At 34.9% G+C, this 22,861-nt stretch overlaps 1 protein-coding gene across 1 annotated transcript in view; it reads left to right on the top strand.

Annotated features, from left to right (window-relative positions):
• The window catches only part of LOC114031822 (E3 ubiquitin-protein ligase MIB1), a 144,243-nt gene that overhangs the window by 35,844 nt on the left and 85,538 nt on the right, over positions 1-22,861 (top strand). The window contains exons 5-10 of the mRNA XM_027846954.1: positions 2,214-2,280; positions 11,242-11,446; positions 13,943-14,126; positions 15,868-16,012; positions 17,042-17,175; positions 21,908-22,015. Coding sequence (XP_027702755.1) covers positions 2,214-2,280; positions 11,242-11,446; positions 13,943-14,126; positions 15,868-16,012; positions 17,042-17,175; positions 21,908-22,015 — 843 coding nt within the window. The remainder of the gene's footprint in view (positions 1-2,213; positions 2,281-11,241; positions 11,447-13,942; positions 14,127-15,867; positions 16,013-17,041; positions 17,176-21,907; positions 22,016-22,861) is intronic.

Below are 22,861 nucleotides of genomic sequence, written 5' to 3'. Positions count from 1 at the left end.
GTGTGTGTGTGTGTGTGTGTGTGTGTGTGTGTGTGTGTGTGTGTGTGACCACCTTCTACCCGAAGCCTTTTCTGATCCCTCTAGTAGTTTGTATTCTTGCTCTCCTTAAATTACTTCATAATTTCTCACCTGTTTGCTTGTGTATGTCTTCCAGTAGAATGTAAGCTCAGAATTCAGTGACCATTCGTTTTTGTTTTTGTATCCTCATCCTTACACATTAGAGAAGCTTAATAAATGCTAATTGTATTGGTTTTATGTTGAACATCATCCAAGGTCACTTAGATTGCTTAAATATCAGAAGGACCTAGTTGAGGAGGTCAGTAAAACAAAGAACTGTGAATACTAAGGACAGTAGTATTAAGAGACTGTGGTATAGAAAGATTCTCTACAGAAACAAGTCTATTATATGTTAGAAGTGAAATCATTTTCAAAATAAAGGATTTTTTTTTGTTATTGTTGTTTAGGCAAATATTGTATTGATCATCCGAAATTACTATACTGAGAAAGATGTTGGATAACTGAGGAGAAAATTAAGGAAAGCATGGGGGTGTATAGAACCTATTCCTCTACTAATTTTCCTTTCATGATGCCCTTGACTGGAAGAAAAACTAGTTCCCTTTTCATTTAGAAACTGCAATAGTCTGATAAAGCACCAAAGAAACCAACTATTGGATAAGTTGTTACTGGCTGTGGCACGGAGGATGTAAGGGATCAGAAACTCTTTCCTGCTCAGTAGGATAAGTGTAAATCTGAGGCTTGTCAATACTCTCAAGGAAAATTGTTCATTTTCTCTTTGCGATTCAGTTAGACAACAATATTTTTAAAAATCCGTAATAATCTTTAAGATGAATGTTTTTTGCCCCTCCCTTTTTTTTCTAGTTTAAATGTCCTTTCTTAAAAATGTTAAATTGGATGGTGCTTGAAGTAATTGTGTTATTAAGAAGTGAGGGGAAATAACTAGGTGACATTAGAGGTTAGATAAGTATAGTAAAAAGATTCAAACTAGGAGTTATGAAATATAGGTACTAGTGATTTTATTATTTATTAGATGTGTGACCTCAAGTAGATCACTTAATTTTGTTAAACCAGGTTTCCTCATCTCAAAAATAGGCATTTCTGGGGGCAGCTAGTTGGGGCAGTGGATAGAGCACCAGCCCTGGAGTCAGGAGGACCTGAGTGTTCAAATCCGGTCTCAGACCAGACACTTGACACTTACTAGCTGTGTGAGCCTGGGCAAGTCACTTAACTCACAATTGCCTCACAAAACAAAAACAAATAAAAAAAAATAGGCATTTCTTGGTAATATCTACCTTGTCTGCCTCACAAGGTTTTTTTGAAGCTGAAATGAGATTGTGTATATGTGTGTGGGCATGTGCATATATGTGAGTATGTATGGGTGTGGGGGTTATATAGATTTATAGATGTGGTTCAAAAACAAAACTTTAGATAAATATATTGCATCATTATATACTTAGAGTAATTTTCCTTTTTTCTTTAAATTGGAAAACTCTTGTGGAATAAACTTATCTCTGCATATATGTATACACACATGTATATGATGAATGTTCAGTAGAATGATCATTTATGACACACATTTTTGGAAGTGGTATTTTTTCATGCTGAGAGTGCAGATGCTGCTACTTTATTTCCTTAATATCGTTTCCTTGTTAAATGCTTCTTCCAATCAATTCTTTGCCTGAAGGAAATAAAAATGGATTTTTGAAATATTAAATAATGTTATAGTTCATCTTTTAGGATGATCTATAATGAACTAAATGTGATGCTGACAGTTCAACTAAAATATATTAACATAATGACAGTACTTATTTAAAAAAAAGACAGAAAATCTTGAGACTTTTGAACAACCTATTTAAAAATTATTTAATCCAGTAGTTAATTTGGAATTGTTTTGGCAATTTGACAAGTTTTTTTAATTTCTTGGTTTGGGGCTTTAGATGAAGCTGAGAAAGTAAACAAGGTATCATTCCATGTATTCCTAAATGTATTTAATAATCAGGTGATCATTGATTTAGAGCTAAAAGGTTCTTTAGATGTCACAACATGTGATTTTGAAAGCATGTTAAAGTATGACCACTATGAATCCAGAGTTACTCTAGGATTCCTTTTAACATAAGTTTTGAGTTGCCCACATTTCTTCTAGTTTCAGATATTGTTGAAATCTCTCATATATGCATTTGATTTCTTGCCTTTAGTCTGACTTGAAGTGTGTCCAGGATGCTAAAGGAGGCTCTTTCTACAGAGACCACTGCCCTGTGCTAGGTAAGTTAGCAGATGACAGCAATTTATTGAATAATTGGTCTGGTTTCATAAAAAATTTGACTAAGTTTTAAGGTTTATTAGGCTGACAGTTATTACCTTTGGAGGTTGATTGGGAAAATCACTGTTTTGTAAAATGCCTTATTGGCCATTTTTTCCTGCTTACTAATTTTGACCCAAAGGGATACACCTTTTCATTTCTAAACAATTCACATGTTTTTCATGGGCTAAAATAATTTTCTGAAAAACTTGTGGTTTTTTTTTTAAACATTGTATAAAATACTAATCTGACTGCTGAGTAGTTTAATAGAACTGGGGTGCTTGGACTCCTAAAATTGGAGGTAACATAATCAATGGGGGGATGGAACTGTATATGGTCATCAGGTAGTAGGGATCCAGATTAGTCGCTCTTACAGTATATAGGTTTTTTGATTGCAGAGGGTATTTTTTTAATGTTTCTTTATACCTAGCACAGAACCTTGTACAAAATTGGTGGTTCATAAATGATTGTTGGATTGAAAAAAATTTATAATATAAGTCTTTACTTAACACTTAAAATTTGACTGTTAGGAGAATTCCATTACATTCTTATAAAATTGTTCTCTCTGCTCCTAAAGCAACAAAACAGCCCAAACTAAGATACTGTGTAACACTTAACCACCATCTGTCATAGAGAAACTAACTTAGGTTTTTACTGATTTGTTTATTCATGCAAGTTGTGCCTAGGCACAAAATTTGCAGATCATATTAGCCTTTTGCCTGTAAATTTCTTTACTTGAAATCAGTTTTGTAAAATCCTATCCTCTATGATTTCACATTTTGCTAAAATCCCATAGCTGTTCTTAGTGCTGTCCGTTTGGCTCTCTAAATTTCTTTTCAAACTCTTTTGAAGATACTTGTCTCTAAAAGGTATTTTTTTCGAAGAGAACTTTTGGCGTTGTGCTTATGCTGTCTACCTGGTTAAGATCCTCACTAGGCTCTTTGGCTCTCAAACTTGCTTGTGTGGTCTCTTTACCCCCGAGGCAAGCTGAAAGAAAAATACAAATTATGTCCTTTTGGGCTTCATAGACAATGATAAGCATATTAACTAGTCCTCATACAGTGCTTTAAGGTTTACAAAACACTTTTTGTATGTTACCTCTTTTCATGCTCATAACACTTGTAAGGTAAATAATGCATGTATTTTTATCCTCATTTTACATAAGAAATTGAGGTTCAGAGATGTTAAATGACTTGTCCATGGTAACACAAAGTATCATTGTCTGTGTCAATATTCAAAGTTAGTCCCTCCTGGTTTTCAAGGCTAGTATTCTTTTCTGTTATTCTGCCCTGCTCCTGGCAGTATGTGTATGATGCTTGTCTTCAGGTTATTTTTTGGTACTGTGTACCCCAGTTATGCTACTGAAAGTGATCCATGTAATTGGTTTCTGAGATGTCTCATAATTTGGTCTTATAAGTAGTCTCGTATTTATTAGCAGCAAAGACCATTTATAGTCCTAAGGCATTAGGACCATACAGGCATTACCCATACAGAAAAGTCAACATGTTAAATAGATAAATATAGTTAGTGGTCTCATATGAATTATATAGCTTTTTCTAAAATGTGCTTTCAGTTGTTTTGTAGTGGCTTTTTCTTTTATATTCCTTTACTTCCAGGAAACACACCGTAGGCAGAACCGTAGAAGTAAACTATTTGCAAATAATTTCTTAAAGAGCCTACTACAAGTGGTTTCATATAACATAAGGTTGTTTTGAATAAAATATACTTGGAAATAGAAGATGTTATAAATTCAGTCACATTACAAACAACAGGAAAAAAGATTGTTTGCTATCAAGTTTTTTGTAACTGGCAACATTATTGGATTTAATAGCTTGCCTAGTGATATGCCCCACGACAATTTTCATTATCCTTTCACATGAGCCAATGTTTTGTCCAATATTTTAACTCATTAGGTCCTTAAATTCAAGAATTTCATTTTTCAATTTAGTACATTTTTGATCAGTGCCTTTCTAATTGTGTCATATTCATGGAATCAGTTTTTTAAGATTTGGTAACTGTGTACACTGATTACCTTGCATGGTGCTAATAGTACTGTTACTATATATAAAAGACATCTTCCAAGATTCTAGGTTTCACAGAAGGGAAATAATTTACAGGTAGGGTAGGTAAATAAAGTCAATGGTCCTGAATACTTTAGTTAAGGTGGTAAATGTAGTTTTATTTAAGTTGATATAAGCAATAAAAATCACTTAAACTATTTTAATGTTGATTTTCTAGGAACACATCTCTTGTGCAAATTAGAGTACATTTCTTATTTTATTGGCATCATGGTGTAGCGGATAGGGCGTTAGACTTGGAGGCAAAAAGACTTGGGTTCACATCCTGAGTCATGAATTACTTATTTGCTTTTTGATCCTAGTTATTAACAATTTTATTACCAAGTTATTAGCAATTTTCTGCCTCAGTTTCTCCGGCTTTAAGGTGAGGTTGGACCCAAAGGCTTCTGAGGTCCCTAATAACGAGCTCTAAATCTGTGATCTTGGGACCTAATTTTTTCAAAAAAGGGGAGACCTTTAAAAATCACATATTTAAAGCAAAATAGTTGTTTTTTTTTTAGAAAGGTTAGAAACATTAATGATTATACTTGGGGATCAAAAATAATGTAAAAGTAGTGATCATGCATTTTTTATTGACTCTATCTGTGATGAAATGGGACACAGAATCTCCTTTTATCTCTGATTTGTAATCTTGGATAGTAGCAGTGAAGAAGAATAACATTCTGGGATTTTTTTCCTTTTCAGTTACTATGGTTGTAGGTCCATGCCTTTTTGTCCATTTTTCTGGCTTCTTTTGAAACATCAGAACTATCTTCTTGTCTATAACCTCTAGCACATGCAAGTTATTTACTAAACGTTATTGAAGTGTAAGGAAATTTCATCCTCCACATTTGTCGGAGTTGGGTTATACTTTAGTTCTACCAAGGGGGAAGTCACTGAATCCTATAGCTGCTTCTGTAGTAGGTCAAAGATTTCAAGTGATAGTTTTTTCTTCTAGGTGTTTCATATTGTCATTCCCATTTAATCTATGAGTTCTTTCTTTAGACTCTGGCATTTATGGTTATAGTTCTTCTGATAAATAAAACTGCCCTCTTTATGCCTTCCGGTATTGGGTCAAGCCGTTGCCTACAGTGCTTTTAGGCTCACCCCAGGTCTTTGTATGTCTTTTTCCCAGCCTGTGATACAGGCCTTTTTTTTTTTTTGGTGAAGCAGTTGGAGTTATGTGACTTGCCCAGAGTTGCACAGCTAGTAAGTGTTATGTGTCTGAGACCGGATTTGAACTTGGGTCCTCCTGACTCCAGGGTCGGTGCTTTATCCACTGTGCCACCTAGCTGCTCCGATACAGGCCTTTTAAAGGATCTCTGGATTTCCGCTTTCACCTTCAACTTCCAAAAACTTGAAGAACTTGCTGCATTGCAGGGGTGCTGTTGGAGATGATGGAGGAGATGAAGTCATAAAATAAATGACTGTCTCTGTCTTCCTTGAGCTTAACATCTATGAGAGGAGTTTGACACATGTACAGATACTTGTAATAGAAGATGCTGTAGAAGCACATAGGAGATTGGTAATCCAAGTGCTTTTAGAGGGCTGGGGTGGAAAGAATTGTTACTAAGGCAGAGAGTCTAGTGGGAGCAGGACGAGATATCAGGAAGGCTTCATTGAGGCAGTAGCATTTGAGTTGGGCTTTAAAGTGAAGTTTCAGGAAGTGAAGTTTAGGGGAGGGAGTGTTTTAGCAAAAGCACAGATGAGCATTTACAGGGGACATCAAATAGTCCATAGCAGATGTGGAAGAAGACAATGTTACATAAAGCTTAAAGATAGGATGTTGTTACATTGTTGAGGATCTTCAAAAGCAAGCTATTTGTCTCCTCATCCCTAGACTGCTATTCTTTTTACCACTTCATGAGTAAGCATTATTATGTGTTACTGTGGGCATACATGGTGCCAGGTTGGACTGAGAAAGATACAGAAAATGAAGATTTCAGTGATGTCTCCTGACATCTGGAGATACTCACAGTCTAGCAGGGGTGCTAGCTGATACTTGACTAGTCTCTGAATGATTGGATGGATAACTTTTTGTAAGTGCTTGCTATGTGGTAAAGCCCTGGAAATACAAATCTTGAATTGAGGCCGTCTCTGTACTCCAGTAGAGAGAGATAGGGAAGAGGTGGCCAGGGAAGGGTGTTTTGGTCTGGAAAGTAATAGGAATGGTGAGATAGGCCATAGGGGAGCCAATTGACACATACCTTTTCCAGAATCAGTGCTTCTTGTTAGTTGTTTTTTTGGTTGTACCTGATTCTTTTATGACTCCATTTGGATTTTCTTGGCAAAGATACTGGAGTGGTTTGCCATTTCCTTTTCCAGCTCATTTTACAGATGAGGAAACTGAGGCAAACAAGGTTAAGTGACTTATCCAGGGTCACACAACTAGCAAGTGTGTGAGGCTGCATTTGAACTCATGAAGGTGGGTGTTCCTGACTCCAGGCCAGGTGCTCTATGCACTATGGTGCCCCCTAGCTGTCCTAGCTTCCTTTTTTGTACAATATGGAAAGACTGAGAGAGAGACTTGTTGGATGCAAGAACTTTCACTATCAGTAACAGCTTTCTAAGCCATCAGTCTGTTCTCTGCAAAGTCCTTATTTGTCACACATTTAAAGCTTTAGCATGAAAGAGTGGTATTAGCAGATCTCTATATCAGATCTGTATGTGCCAGACATAATGCTAAGTGTTGGCGATAGAAGTATGAAAAAGAAAGATAGTGCTGGCCTTCGAGGAGTTTATAATCTAATGGAAGAACGCAACACAACAATAAGAAGCTGGAAAAAAAAAAGGAGGTGAAGATGGAGGCATGACAGAGACAGTGGAGTTGAGTCAAGGAGTTTAAGATGGTGGGAAAATTACTTTTACAACTGAATCAAGGTGTATTTGAGGGGAGGGGAAAGCACAGAGGAGTGGATTGCTATTTTGGGATATTTTTGTAAAAGTCCTAGAGTTTGGTAATGAGAGCTTGTACTAAGGTGGTGCTGGTGGGAATAGAGAGAAGGGGACAGAGAGAGAATGAGAGAGGTGTTATAGAATTGAATAGACTAACACATTTGTCCCTTCATTCTGGAGCATCTAATCTGACTTACTCAGTGATGAACCTAAAGTTCCCAGAAGTGAGGAGGTAACTTGTCCAAAGCTTCACATCTCAGAAGAGGTTAGGCAGAGGACAAAGTGCAAAAGCCTACACCAGATATTTTGAATGTGGTAAGTCAGTGGTGGTGTCAGAAATACAAACAGAAAGGGCAACTAGGTGGCTCAGTGGTTAGAACGGCAGCCTTGGAGTCAGGAGGACCTGAGCTCAAATCCAGCCTCAGACACTTGACGCTTACTAGCTGTGTGACCCCAGCCCAGTAATTTACCCCAGTTGCCTCACCAAAAAGCCAAAAAAGAAAAAAAAAATCCAAACAGGGAAGTTAGGAGTGGAACAGGTTTTGGGAGAAATGAAAGTTTAATCTGAGGTGCTAATGGGAAACCCAGGTGGAAACGACCAGTAAGCAATTGGAGATAGGGGTCTGAAGCTTGGGAGAAAGTTCGTGTTGGTTGTAAATATTTAGAAGTTATCTATATGAAGAGGATGATTGGAGTAATGGTAGTGAATGAATTTGTCAATAAAAATTGTGGGGAACATTTTGGATATAGTTTTTCTTCCTGTTTTCCCATCTTAGAGCGTTATGCTCTTCATTCCATCCAGTGCACAATGTGTTACACATAGAAAGTGCTTGTTGACTTTACAGTTTATCGTTGATTCACATTTTCTGTTAGTATATCAAAGACATTTCATAGGTGTATGTTGTCGGACATGGCCAATGATTTGGTTTGTTTTTCTTAGTTATAAGTTGCATGGGAGAATTTTATGGCATCAAGGAGAGGGAGCATCATTAGGAAATGACAGTGATGTGCATTAAAGAAAACAAATCAATAAAATACTTGTTTAACACAGTAACAGTAACAACAACAAAAAACTCCTAACGACTCTGACTTAATGTTCAGCATTCTAACCTTTTGTTTGTCCCTCATACCTGGCCTGCTTTTCCCAGTCAGAGCCTTCCTATTCCCTTTATTATTTACAGTACAGTAAATCTTTCTATTTGTAGCACTTGTGTTGGCCTAGGGTTATGATTAAACACTAAACAATTAGGCTAGTAGTATCCCCAGTGGAGAGGGTATATGCAAGCAATGAAGATGCTTACCTTATGTTTTTCTTGCCTTGATAGGCTCTCTCTACCCTTAGGCCCTAGGCTTCTGTCTTTTTTGCACTTTTGAGGGTTTCAGGGTACAAACACTGTCCCTTGTAGGAAAGTAGCCAGTAACTAGAAGCACTTAATTAGGAAGCTTGCTTGGGAACAGATGTAAATCAACATACAATACCATAAATTAAAGTCTTCATAAAAAGTTTGCATTATAAAGTAACTGCTTTGACTTGTAGATCATAATAGAACTTTCATAATAAGATCCTAGATTTCTATTTCTGTACTGATATAGTTCTTTTCCATTTGCATAGGTAATTTAGTTCATAGTGTTTGATTTAAAAAATTTTTTTATACCTATTGTCATATCTTCTACCTAATATGATGAATTGGTGGGTGCTTAGGATATATGTTACAGTGAGGTGTGTTTTTTGTTGTTTGTTTGTTTTTGGTTGTTGTGTTTTCTTATAAAATAAAAGTGTTAGCCTAGATCTCTCCTTCTAGTCACAAATTCTTTAAGACTGTGGTAGAATTTGATTTTAATTTAGGAACAGTATTATTGTGAAACAGCATTGGTTTCATCCTGAGAGTATCCTGATGTGACAATACGCCTGATTATTTTGATATATTTTTTTTCTTGTGGCTTTGGTTTTCCTTACTAGGCCTTGTGTATGTAATTATAAATTAAATGAATGAGTCCCCTCATGTGTAGAATAGGGGTATCATGTGCCTCATTTAGGGAGAATTTAATACCTGTCAAGAGAAATGGGAGATTGGAGCCAGCTGCTAAACTTATGATAGCTCTTTCTTAATGGGTGAAAGGAGGACCAAAGCTTTATATCCAAGGTTTGACCCCTTTCCCACCAAATACTAGTTCCTCAATGAATACATATACCAGATAGCAAAGAAATCCATTTATCCAAGTTGACAGCAAAACAGAAACCGGAGAAAGTATACATAGAAAAATGTGTAACAGGCAATACAGGGTGAAGGAGCTCTCTCATTGGGAGCAAGGTAACTCAGCTTATCTAGAGATACAGTACTAGATTTCACCCAAGAGGAAATTTCCCAAACTTTCAATTGTAGCAAACTACAATTACTTGCTACAGAATCTTCTTCTTCAGCAGCCTGTAGTGGAGTTGGCATCTTCCATCTTCTATCTCAAAAGCTGGAAGCCAGAAGTGCCTGAAGTGACTTGAAGAGAGTCTCAAAGAATGTCTGAAGGAAGCATAGCTTTCCTCGCTCATGTTCTTACTAACTTTGCTTGCTTCTCACACAGGGGGAATTGATTGACCTCTACCAGTGAGGCAGGAGTCCCTTACATGTGGATTTTGGGACTCAGATTACATAAATAAGTTAATGGTCAATTAGTGTTACAAATGTCAGAGTGTTAGGCCATATTCTTAACCAGGTTTTTTGGTAGCTGTTTATGTGGTAGACTCATCTTAATAGTTCTGTGTTTTAGGGGAGTGCTTAAAATAATTTTTGTTGACCTTCATGTCTCTAATCTATTCTTCACAGTGCCAAATTATTGTTCCTAAAACACTACTCTGATGATACTTCAGTGGTTTCCTATGATATTAAAAAATACCAAGTCATTACTGAAGGCCCTTCATAATTTGGCACTCAACCTTTCATGTTACTTATTTCATGTTTTCTTCCTTATGTGTTTCTTCATTCCGGTCAAAGTATTCCGTTAGCTTTTGCTAACATTTAACTCTCATCTATGTGCCATTGAACAAGTTAAGCACTCAGTGTTCACCTCTTGCAATCCCTAGATTCCTTTAAGATGCAGCTTGGGTGCCATCTCCTTTATGGGACCTTTCCTAGTTCTCCCAGTTGTAAATGCTCTCTGTCTTTAAATTACCTTGTATATTTATTTATCTGTATACGTGTTCACTGCGTCTCCTGAGTAAAATGTAAGGTTATTAAGGGTTGGGATTGTTTTTGTTTATGTCTTTGTATCCCTGGTACCGGGAACAGCTTCTTACAGGGCACTTAATAAATGTTTGAATTGAACTGAATTAAACTCATTTCAATCTAGTTACTTTTAATAATGATGCAAAAGAAATTTACCAAGTCAGCAATTAATCATGAAAAGAATTCATTGTTAAGATTTCTTTAAAAAGTTAGCTCATTTGAACTTTGTAGTAAAACATGGACTTAAATTTTTGCAGGAACATTTTTGTTTTTGTTTTAAAATTTGGGTACACTATTTCTTGGGAAAGAAAAGCAAAAAAAAGAAAACCCCACAACTAATCAGTAGAACAGATTCCATTAAGTGAATTACTTCCAGTTAACTATATTTTAACTCATTACCCTATAGTCATCTAGTTATTTCATTTTGTCAATATAGAGTAGCTTGTGTAATGTGTAAATTTAGGTAGTGAACTTTTTTTTTCCTCTCTCTAGTATAAAAGGTTTTAGTGAATCACAAAAGGCAAAAACATGATTTACTTGACTTCTTTGAAAAACAGGAAAATTAAATGTTTGATTCAAGAATCTCATATTTTATCTGAACTCATTTTGAGTCTGTACTTCTGAAAATACAAGACAAAAACCCTTTCAGTGGAGATAGCAGCTAGAGTATTTGCTCTACGGAATCACGGTAACTATGCTTGTTATAATCCAGTGGTCCTTCCTATGACTGTTCCCTTTTCCCCCCCAATTACAGGTGAGCAGAATGGTAACCGGAATCCTGGTGGACTACAGATTGGTGACCTAGTAAACATAGATCTTGATCTAGAAATTGTACAGTCTTTGCAACATGGGCATGGAGGATGGACTGATGGCATGTTTGAGACTTTAACTACAACTGGAACAGTTTGTGGCATTGATGAAGATCATGACATTGTAGTACAGTACCCGAGTGGCAATAGGTTGGTGATACTCAATTTTAGATAGTAACACACTTAGGATGTGTACATAAAAGTTAGAAAATAAAATGAATGTAACTAAAAAGCTTTTTAATGTGGAGACCAAGTAGAATTTAACTTAATAGAGAAAAACTGAAAGTATTCCACTTTAGGAGGAGAAATAAAACATAAGGAAATCCTGCCTCTCACTGTGACCTTGGGCAGGCTCTTTAACCTTTACGCACCCTAGGCAGCTCTCTAATATTATACATTACAAAGATGGTGCTGACCTACATTGGTAGAGGAAGTTTCCTTATGCCAATGAAATTACAGGTCTAATCTCTCTTTCTATCCCTAGGGAAAAAAGATTTTGTAAGACTGACCTGGAACAAATGAAGCAGAGAAAGTGCTAGAAGTTGTAATGTATCATAGAATACTGCCCCTGAATAAGAAATACTGTACCTTTTTATTTACATTTGCATATTATTAGAAAGTTAATAGGAAGGTGATATTCAAGAATTAGAAGATAATTCTGTTTTGCTTGGCTTTGGTTAGGTCCTAAGAGTTGACCATCTGATTTTGAGAGTCACATTTTGAGATGTGTGATGACCCTAAGAAGATGTAGAAATGACCAAGAGAGTATTGAGAGAGATTAAATAGGCCTTGTAAAGAAATCGTGAAATGAGCTCAAGTTTTTTAACCATGACAGTAATAATAAAACCACTTCCAGTGCTTTTTATTCATTAAAAAAAGCAGTTATTTTATTCCACCTATGCAGTAGTTTGAAGAGCATTAACAGTAAAAGAATAATAGCAAGATAGTGACTTGTCCCAGGACTGTTTCTTTCTGAACTCCATGGAAAAAGATAGAAAGAGATTAATAATATTAGTAATACAAAGAGACACTTAAAAAGTGCTTTAAGGTTTGAGAAGTACTCTAAATACATTCTGTCATTTGATCCTCACAACAGCCCCATGAGGTAAGTACTAACGATATTATCTTTATTGTGTAGGTGAGTAAATGGAAGCTAAAAGGTTTAATGACATACCTAGAGTAACATAGCTAGTATATGTGGGGGTTGGCGACAGGGAAGAGTCATTTTTTGAATGGAGGTGTATTGACTCTAAGGCCAACACATTATTGATTATGCTATGGATTATCATTATATTAAGGGTTATTCAAGTACACTAGCCAGTTTTCCTCTTTTTCCTTATGTAGGCAAAGGAATCTAGTTAAATGATGTAATTGATTATAGGGACAATGAATTAGGGGAGTTGTGGAATTTCCATTTCTGAAGGTATTTTTAAAATAGAATTGGTAGGCACAATATTAATAGTTGCTTAAATTTTATATCATGTTATATACATCATTTAATTTAATGCAAAAACAGTGCTCAAAAGTATATACTGGTTAGCAATACTATCATTATTTTTTGGTATGGAAAGAAAGCTAATGGACTTGCTCAGTAACTGGCAAAGCTCCAAGTCAAACCTGTCTTCTGACTATAGATCTAGTGTTCTTACATTCTGTTGTGCTCCCTCCATACATGGCTGTTAGCTTCCGGCATTGTTTACCTTACGCAGAGACTAGCATAGAATAACCCTGGAGTTATTTTCTGGTTCTGATTTTTCTTAATTAAGAATTAGGTAAATACTTTGAGAAGGGACTCTCCACTCCACCCCTTTTTGGAGGGATACATTGTAGTAAAACTTACTTTGCAGTGAAATCCCAGTCTGACGGTAAGCAGGAGGAGTTTAGAGGTCAACATACTTTGTGTGCAAGCCACAAATTTTGTGAGTTTAAATACTACATGTAAATTATTTTAAATTTTATAATTTAAAATTTTTTTCTTGCCTTATCCATGTTCATTTTCCTCTCCTAAAATATGGATAATGAAGAATTGTTATATATCGTGATACAAGTCTTCTCAATGAGATTGTTAAAGATGTTCTAAAAGATTGGTTTTTCTTTCCTTTTAATCTTACATAAGCGTTATCACCATAAAATTGAGTTACAGCTTTTTCATTTTCCAAACCCTTAATATTTCCATTTCTATATGCTGTTAGGCACCATTACTTTTCCAGATCATGAATATTTTTTTTTCCAGACAAAGTTTTCAGTAACCTATTATATTGCTTTATGCTATTTTTATTTTTTTGGGGGGCAGATGTATACTTTCATTTGAGCTTACTTTAAAATAGTGGTCCTGTTCCTTACAAATCTATAGATGAGGAAATATCATAAATTGATTATGTATGTGTGTGTATGTGTACCCTGTGTAATTATATATGAACTGATTATAGTGGATTGTATGCTCACAAATTGATTATAAAATGATTTTAAAAGAACATTACAATTTCTTTTAAAAAATTAAAATATCTTACAAATATTTTGAAGATCAACTTTGTTGCTGACATTTAAAAATATTTTCCTTAGCAAACTCATTGTAAAAAATAGTTCAACATGAAGAATTTTTAAAAAATGAGTAAATATAATTTGCCACTTAATTTTATTTTGCAGATGGACCTTCAATCCAGCTGTTCTCACTAAAGCTAATGTTGTCCGAAGTGGGGATGCTGCACAGGGTGCAGAAGGGGGTACTTCACAGTTTCAAGTGGGTGACCTTGTTCAGGTTTGTTACGATCTAGAAAGAATTAAGCTTCTACAAAGAGGTCATGGTGAATGGGCAGAAGCTATGCTTCCTGTAAGTATATAAAAATGGGACATTTGATTAGGTGAACTTGTTTGTTTATATTTCGTTTAGATATGTAAGCAGATAAATTCTCAAAACCACAACAGTGTAAAATTTCCCAGAGTTGGGTGAGCTATTATTTATTGAAAGCTGAGCCTTTAATTTTTTTTTTCAGTTAAGAAGAATTAATAAAGGGGGGGAAGATAAGGAATATAGAAAAGTTAAATTTCCTTCCCAGAGATATTTCTTCCATTGCTTCACTTTCTAGCAATAATAATAGCTCAAATTTATTCCCATTTTACATAAAAGGAAACTGAAACTTTGAGAGATTAAGTGATTTGGCCATGTTCATACAATTACTGTAAGTGTGAGTCAAGATTTAGACTTAAAATTCATAGACTACAAATTCTATCCCTCCAGAGATAGTGAATAGAAAAGATAGACTTTTCTGTAACCTGAGTTAGGCACTGAGAAAAGCATTATTAATTGGCACTTCACATATAATTAATTTTATTTTTGAAAGGTTGTGTTTTGGGATCCTTTTTGTCATTATTTACAGTGAAAATTGTCATGCTCTAAATTTTCATTCTAGAGAGGTGTTGTGGAAAATCAGAAGCCTGATGTAGGCCCTGCTTTGTGACCCTTGAACAATTACTTAGTCTCTCTGGACTTCATTTCCCCCCCTAAAATGGGGATAAATGCTTGCACTACCTGCTTCACAGGAGTGCTGGGAAGAAAGAACTTGGTAAACCTTGAGAGCTATAGAAATGTGAGTTATGAAAATAATGCTTCTTTCCTTTTGAGGCTACAGCACTTAAATATTTTCCATAATTTTTCAAGATTCCAAAGCTTAATATTTGATTTTAAAAATCAGCTATGTACTAGAACTTCAATATAAGTTCTGGTTTGAAAATGAGTTTTGCTATGGGGCAAAACTGTTGCATACACTGGTATTTTATTGATTTGATACAGTAGTTAATATCTCTCCAGATGTACTCACTGTTGTGGTTTCTGAGGTGAAGAAACATTGACACTTAAAATGATGATTTCTCAGGACCTTTCCCCTCGGAAGGCTTGCAGTCATTGTGATTTAGTGCTTTTAGTAGTTATTTTATTTATCTATTTTGTCAGAAGGTTTCTGCTGCCCTTTCCGTGTATTTTCACTTTAGAACTTTACTTGAAGATTAAATATTTTGCGTTAACTACTTAACAACATTAATTTCTGTGATAAATTAGCTTGAACACTTGCCTTATATGATGTCCTTGAAGAGAGAGCTCATTTGTATAATCTGAATGTTGTTTATTGTAGGTTTTGTTTTTCTTTTTTGGCTAATTGCCCTAATATACAGGTAGCTTGTAAGGAGGAGAAGGGGTCTTATTTTAAAAAATATGTCTTATTTAAAAAAAAAAAAATTCAGTGTATGATGAAAGGGGGATTTTTATGAAAAATGGTAGATTGAATGATTTTGTTAAATCTTTGTTTTTATTCTTTGTGAAACTATTCAGTAATAATTCTGATTTTATTTTAGGGAGATTTGTTAATAAAACTGCAGGTACTAATTTTATATATTAGTACATTGTACTATTTAGTTCACAGACATAGAACCTACTTCAGTAAGATTAGCATTTTTTTTTCTTTGAGATAAAAGCTCAACTCAGGTATCATTTAAAAATATATTAATATGACAAGCAAATAATTTTGTAACAGTCATTTTATATGTGAAAATTTATGGCTGTTTGTCATATCTTTAAGACCTTAGGCAAAGTTGGCCGTGTACAGCAGATTTATTCAGACAGTGATTTAAAGGTAGAAGTTTGTGGGACATCTTGGACATATAATCCTGCAGCTGTTTCCAAGGTGGCATCAGCAGGATCAGCTATTAGCAATGCATCTGGTGGTATGTACTTTAAAAAAATATATAGTTTATTTTTTAAATGTCTTCAAGGACAAGGTATAATTTTAATTATAAATAAGTTACATAAAAAGTTTGGATGACCTACTGTGTTATTTTATAGTGCTCTCCATTCTTGTTTCTCTTGTTTTAATTAGATAGTTTGCTTCAAGTTGGAGCAAATCATCCTCTGGCAGTGATAAGTAAATATAATAAGTAGATAGAGGGAGTACAGTAAGGTGTATGGTATCTTTCCAGTTTTCCTCTACTTGCTTTCCTTTTCAGTAATTGTATATAAGAACCGGGTTGTAGCAGGCTTTTTGTTGGTGAGCACCTATAGTGGCTGATGCTATTTTGGTTCAGATTAGCAGGAATGAGGATTGCCTGTGAAAATAGTTTATGCAAGTGGTAACCCTCTAGCTGGTTATGCCGTATTTTGATTAAAACAAAGCAGATAGTAACTTTAGAAATATATCATTAGGATTTAGGATTGTAGTCTCAACTAAAAAAAGATTAAATACCATTTTTACAAAAACTTAATATGTGATATTATAAAGAATTGTTATAATTGTGGAACATAGAATTCCCAAGACTTTAGTAGGACTAACTATAAAATCTGTTGTGCTTGAAAGTGAAAGTTGGGATAATTATTTTCATTTTTTCAAATACCAGTCTTTTAGCAATGTAAAAAATTTGTTTTTCAATGTGAATTCCATAATAGTATGTCAGTTTATAATATCTTTGTTACAAATACAAATTTTTGAATTGTGTTTACTATGCAAATCTGTTTCCAAATTCATTAAACAGTGATTTTGAAGAAACACATAGTACTGGTTTCTACAGTTTACCATAATTTCAGATCGTATAATTATGGCTTATATGATAAATTATTTGTAATATAGGAAAAAAGAAAATAGTTTGAAACATAATAATTCTAGAAGTAATCTAGTAATTCTAGGAAAACATGTCTTCTAATGTTTTAAATTCTGAGTTCCATCATTTTCCTATACCCACAATTGTACTTTGTATTTTCAGAGAGGCTATCTCAACTCTTGAAGAAACTATTTGAAACTCAAGAGTCTGGGGACCTTAATGAAGAATTAGTTAAAGCTGCTGCTAATGGAGATGTTGCTAAAGTAGAAGATTTATTAAAGAGACCAGATGTTGATGTGAGCATTTGTAATTTATAAATGTCTCTAAACTTAACAACCCTTTTCACTTTCAGATGATTCGGTTTCCTTATGGAGAAGTTTGATATCAGTTTTTTTCTTCCAGAATAAAAGTTTGACCTAGGTTGTCCTTTATTTGATGGGAAACAACTTTGTTATTCTTATTATCCCCTATTTTTTAAAGGGAATAATAAGCTTTCTCACCTTATTTTGTGTGAAAAACTGTCAAGCTAAATTCTTTTGAAAGTAGTGTGTGTATGTACTTCACATATATAATACGTATATATGGAAAATCATATATAAGGCATATATGCATATATAATCACTCTACTATCTCATCATCAGTAGGACATATGCTTTGAGATTGTTTTTATATGTATTTTCCCTGAATCAAGCTATACACTCTCAAGGCTCTTTTGTCACCAAAAACCCATGTGTGCAAAATAACTAGCTTGAGTTAAAGGTGAATTCTTTGACATTGGATGTGAATGAAATTGACATTTAGGGATGAAATTTGAGGTTTTGGCCTTGTTAGCATTATACTATAACTGTTTTTATAAGGTCCTTTATGATCAAGGAGATGTCACTGCAACTTAGGTCTCTCTTCTTTCTATTCAAACATGTGTCCTTGCTCCTATTTAAAAGAAGCAGGATAGGTAAAAATGGTGGGGAGAAAAATTGGTATAATATTGTATATTCAGAGGGTACACCCATGTGAAGAAAGGGAAGAAGAAGCATGTTGGAGAGCATTTGGATGAAACTAAGGAGGGAGAATCAAAAGTGATTATATCCTTGGAGTATAGAACAGAAGACAGGGACAGAACGATAAAATAGAAGAGTTTGGGAAACAGATCACTAGCCTAATGAGGCATGATCTAGTAGTAATGGTGGGGGACTTTAGTTATTTGGATTTTTGAGGCTTTTTCTTTCTGCCAAAAGTGAAGTAGCTTATGATTTCTTGATTTGTCTTTATGAAAATTTTATCCTTCAAAAGATGAAGGAACCAATAATGGGAAATTCTGTTCTGCATCTGATTCTCACTAATAGGGTGGTACTGATTGCTAGGGTGGAAATAAAGGGGGCCGCTTGAGGAACTGAACATGCCTCTTACAGTTTTTGGTAGAGGGGAAGAAATCCAGAAATAGTCTTATGTGTACCCTAGGATTTAGAAAAGCAGATTTCAAAAGATTCAAAGAAAAAATAGATAGAATTCCGTGGACTAAAATTTTTTTAAAAATTAATTTAGTTTTCAGCAATCACTTTCTTAAGCTTTTGAGTTTTAAGTTTTCTCTCCCTCCTTTCCTGCCTCCCTCCCCAAGACAGTGTGCAATCTGATATAGGCTCTACATATACATTCCTGTTAAACATATTTTCACATTAGTCATGTTGTAAAGAAGAATTAGAACCAATGGCAGGAACCACAAGAAAGAAGAAACACAACAAAATAGAAGAAAAAAAAGAGCAAATAATAGGCTTTGATCTGCATTCAAACTCTATAGTTCTTTCTCTGGATGTGAATAGCATTTTCCATCATGAGACTTTTGGATATGTCTTAGATCCGTGCATTGCTGAGAAGAGTTAAGTCTATCAAAGTTAGTCATCACACAGTGTGGCTGTTACTATGTACGATGTTCTCCTGGTTCTGCTCACTTCACTCAGCATCAGTCCATATAAGTCTTTCCAGGAAAGGCTTTTCTGAAGTCTGCTTGCTCATCATTTCTTATAGGACAATAGTATTCCATTACATTCATATACTACAACTTCTTCAGCCATTCCCAAATTGATGGGCATCCCCTCAATTTCCAATTCTTTGCTGCCACAAAAAGAGCTACTGTAAACATTTTTGTACATTCCATTTGTACAGTCTCTTTGGGATACAACCCTAGAAGTGCTATTGCTGGGTCAAAGGGTATGCACATTTTTATAGCCCTTTGGGCATAGTTCCAAATGGCACTCCAAAATGGTTGGATCAGTTCACAACTCTACCAACAATGCATTAGTGTTCCAATTTTCCCACATTTTATCCAACATTTATCATTTTCCTGTTTTGTCATGGTAGACAATCTGATAGGTGTGATGTGTATCTCAGAGTTGTTTTGATTTGCATTTCTCTATTCAATAGTGATTGAGAGCATTTTTTCATATGAGTATAGATAGCTTTAATTTCTTCCTCTGAAAACTGCCTGTTCATTTCCTTTGACCATTTATCAATTGGGGAATGACTTGTATTATAAATTTGACCTAGTTCTTTATGTATTTTAGAAATGAGAGGACTAAAATTTTTAAGGGGAAGAACCACTGAGGTCCTTTCAAACTCTTAAATTCTTTTAATTCTTTCATCATAAGGCATTCAGGACTCTGCTTTTTTCTAAAAAAGCAAAAAATATAAACTTGCCCGTAGAAACTAAGTAATTGTAGTTTTCAGATTTTGCCTTTTTAGTTCTCATCCAGGCCTGCACAGCCTGAAGCCCGCCAAAGGATTTTGGGTGGCCTGTGAAAAGTGTAGAGGATATTCTTCTCTGTGTTTTTTGAGGGCTGCCCAAAATCTTTCGGTGTACTGCAAGCAGCCTATGGGCCACAAGTTGTGCAGGTCTGGTACAAACTCATGGTTCCCAATTTTTTCAAGTAGAGCACCTATTTAACCTTAAAAAATTTCAGATTTTCCACGTAATAGTAGTTACAGTAGATGGGAGTGTATGTAAAAGTGTTTTGCAAATGTTAAAATGCTTTATAAATGATCTATTATTTGTACTGTTAACATCCATTGAGAAAATAGATGACTAAATTCCATTGACTGCATTTTGTCTTTCACTATAACATAATCCAGTTCCACTGTGATATTTTAATTTAATCCAATTAAAATGTATATTTCCATAAGAAGGGCCTCATGAAATCTTAGTAACTCAGATGGCCTACTTTGAGAGGGGCGTCTTGTCCAAAGATAATGTCATGCTTATTCCCAAAGGGCAAAGAAATTTCTTTTCCATTTAGAAAAAAGGAAGCAGTATTAATATAAAATTGTTTACAAAAGCCCCATTACAAATATTGTGTATTTTTATGGAGCTAAATAAATAAATAAATAAATGGCGGCTTGGTGCATATGTAGAATTAAGTATCTCTTGCAGTAACTCCTTGGTCCCCCAGGGGTCCTCATCACACTCTTTAGGAAATTTTAGAGTATAGCCATTAGGTGAGATGAGGTTAGTAGTGATGGCAAATGACAAAATCATTCATTATATTTGCTGTGACACAGTTGAGTCTCTCAAATTTAAGAGAGGAAGAGAAGTTTTATAAACACTTTGAGTTTCCTCCAGTGTAATAAATGTAGGAATTTACCTCTTACGAAGTCATAACTACAAAGAATGTCCCTTTGTACATCATAATTATATTCTTTTGGTGGCTTCTAGAAAAATATATAATTCCTTCATTTCTATACTCATGGTTTAAAGAATAGTGATTAAGGAGAGTAATATCATAGCTACTTGTTTGTTTATGGTTTAGGGAATGATAGCAGTTACAAATGGCAATAAGAGGCAGAGACTATATAATAATAGGGTTTTTTTGGTCACAGACCTGTGCTATAATGCCTCAGTGAGTGATTTGAGTGAATCTGTTGTTTAAGCAGACATAGTTGATTCTTAACCTTACTAAACTTTTCATAGGTAGCTGTCACAAAATGCAGTTGCCTATAAAGGAAGTTAGGCATTATGACCCTTCTCATAGTGTTTGTGGCAACAAAGCCAGTGGTTTTCTGCAAGAGAAACTCATGACGAGAGGATATTTGTTTGCCTGTAAACTGTTGGCTTTCAGTAGAGAAGCCCTGTGAAACATAGTTGGGGTTTTTTTTTCCCCTCTATTTTCTCCCCTTCTGTTTTTCTAGAGCTTATTTATAACATAACCAATTTTATTAATAGAAAGCAGTGGGAAAATAGAGTTTGCTCTTCAGCCAAGTTCTCTAGCGTGTTGTTATCTGTTTGCTAAAATGAGATATACCTGTACATTTTACCCATTCCAACCCCCTTCTAATGCAAAACTAGCTAAAAGCAGTCAGTCAATAGACATTTATTAAGTATTTACTGTGAACATGTCACCATATTAAAAAACAGCTAGAGTGCCCACTGTAACTCTCATGCTGTGCTGTCAAATTTTTGTTGGTTTTGTTGCTTTTAAAAAGGGTATTGATTTCAGATTCTAGAAGTGAATATGCGTGGGAATAGAATCCCAGCCCCCATTACTCTTGATATTATTGTGGCTAGATCAGCATGATATGGTAGAGATCCTACAACTCAAACTGTTCTTCATGAAAAGTTTTCTATTTAAAAACTTCAAAAAAATTATTTACTCTTAAACTTAGTAACCACCAACAAAAGTGTATTCAAATAAAGCAAAAAAGATGAGACTTGAAAGTGTGAATTCTATTATTTGCAGTTTGCTTTAAAAATTTATAAAATAACAAATTTGTAAAATAACAAATATCCTATTTACTTCCATGATAGAAACATAGCTCAAATTTAAGAATATAAATGAAAAAATAAGGATAGTATCAAAAACTTTTCTTCATACTCTATTCACCCTGAATTTGTGACTATTAAAAAAGAATTAGCCTGTGTAATCACAGATATGTGAAGATAACTGACATTTTAGAATTTTAGAAACCATTGCATGTACTATCTTTTGGGAGGTTAGAGTTATGCTTGGATATCCTAACATTCATTTTATTTTGTTTTTTCAGGTAAATGGACAATGTGCTGGACACACTGCCATGCAAGCTGCTAGTCAGAATGGACATGTTGACATTTTAAAACTGCTTTTGAAGCAAAATGTGGATGTAGAAGCAGAGGTAATTAAATAACTAGTCTCCACAAAAATATAGGCATATGTGAAAAGATTATAGTTGAATTATATGCTCCTATTCCTGTAACTATATCAATTTTATTTTTACTTTTCACCTCAGGGCCATCAGCACTTTTTGATTATTTTAGAAAGTCAAGTCAGTAAGCATTTATTAAGTGCCTCCCACGTGCTAAATGCTGGGCATACAAAGACACCTCCTCTCATCCCGTAAAAAATCCCCAAGAGAACAATTCCTGCTCTCAAGAAGCTCCGAGTCCTATAGGAGTGGGCCATACAAATAGCAGTGTACAATAAACAAGATATGTGCAGCATAAATTTGAGGTAAAATTGAGGCAAGGCTCTAAGATCAAGGAAGACTAGGAAAGAAATAATCCTAGCATTTATGTAGTTCTTCAAGGTTTGCAAAGTACTTTACTATGTTAACTCATATGATCCTTACAACAACCCTGTTAGGTAGGTGATATTATTATCCTCATTTTACAGGTAGGGAAATAGAAGTTAGAACTTGATCAGGGTCACACAGCTAATAAGTGTCTGACCTAGGATCTGAACTAAGGTCTTCCTGACTTTGTTTTTTTCTTTTTGGTGAGGTAATTGGGGTTAAGTGACTTGCCCAGGGTCACACAGCTAGTAAGTCTTAAGTGTCTGAGGCTGAATTTGAACTCAAGTCCTCCTGACTCCAAGGCTGGAGCTCTATTCACTGTGCCACCTAGCTGCCCCAGGAACAGCTGTTACCCAAAACCTGCTCCAAGTGTGAGAGCCTTCTAGCATTCCAGTGATAGGCTCAGTGGGTATCTTTTTATTCCACATCATTGTTTCCTTATATTAGCAG

The sequence above is a fragment of the Vombatus ursinus genome, unplaced genomic scaffold (assembly GCF_900497805.2).
Source record: "Vombatus ursinus unplaced genomic scaffold, bare-nosed wombat genome assembly UNPS02015255.1, whole genome shotgun sequence".
Lineage (NCBI taxonomy): Eukaryota > Metazoa > Chordata > Mammalia > Diprotodontia > Vombatidae > Vombatus > Vombatus ursinus.
The sequence above is the reverse complement of the archived record's forward strand: the minus strand, read 5'-3'. Positions and strand labels throughout refer to the sequence as shown.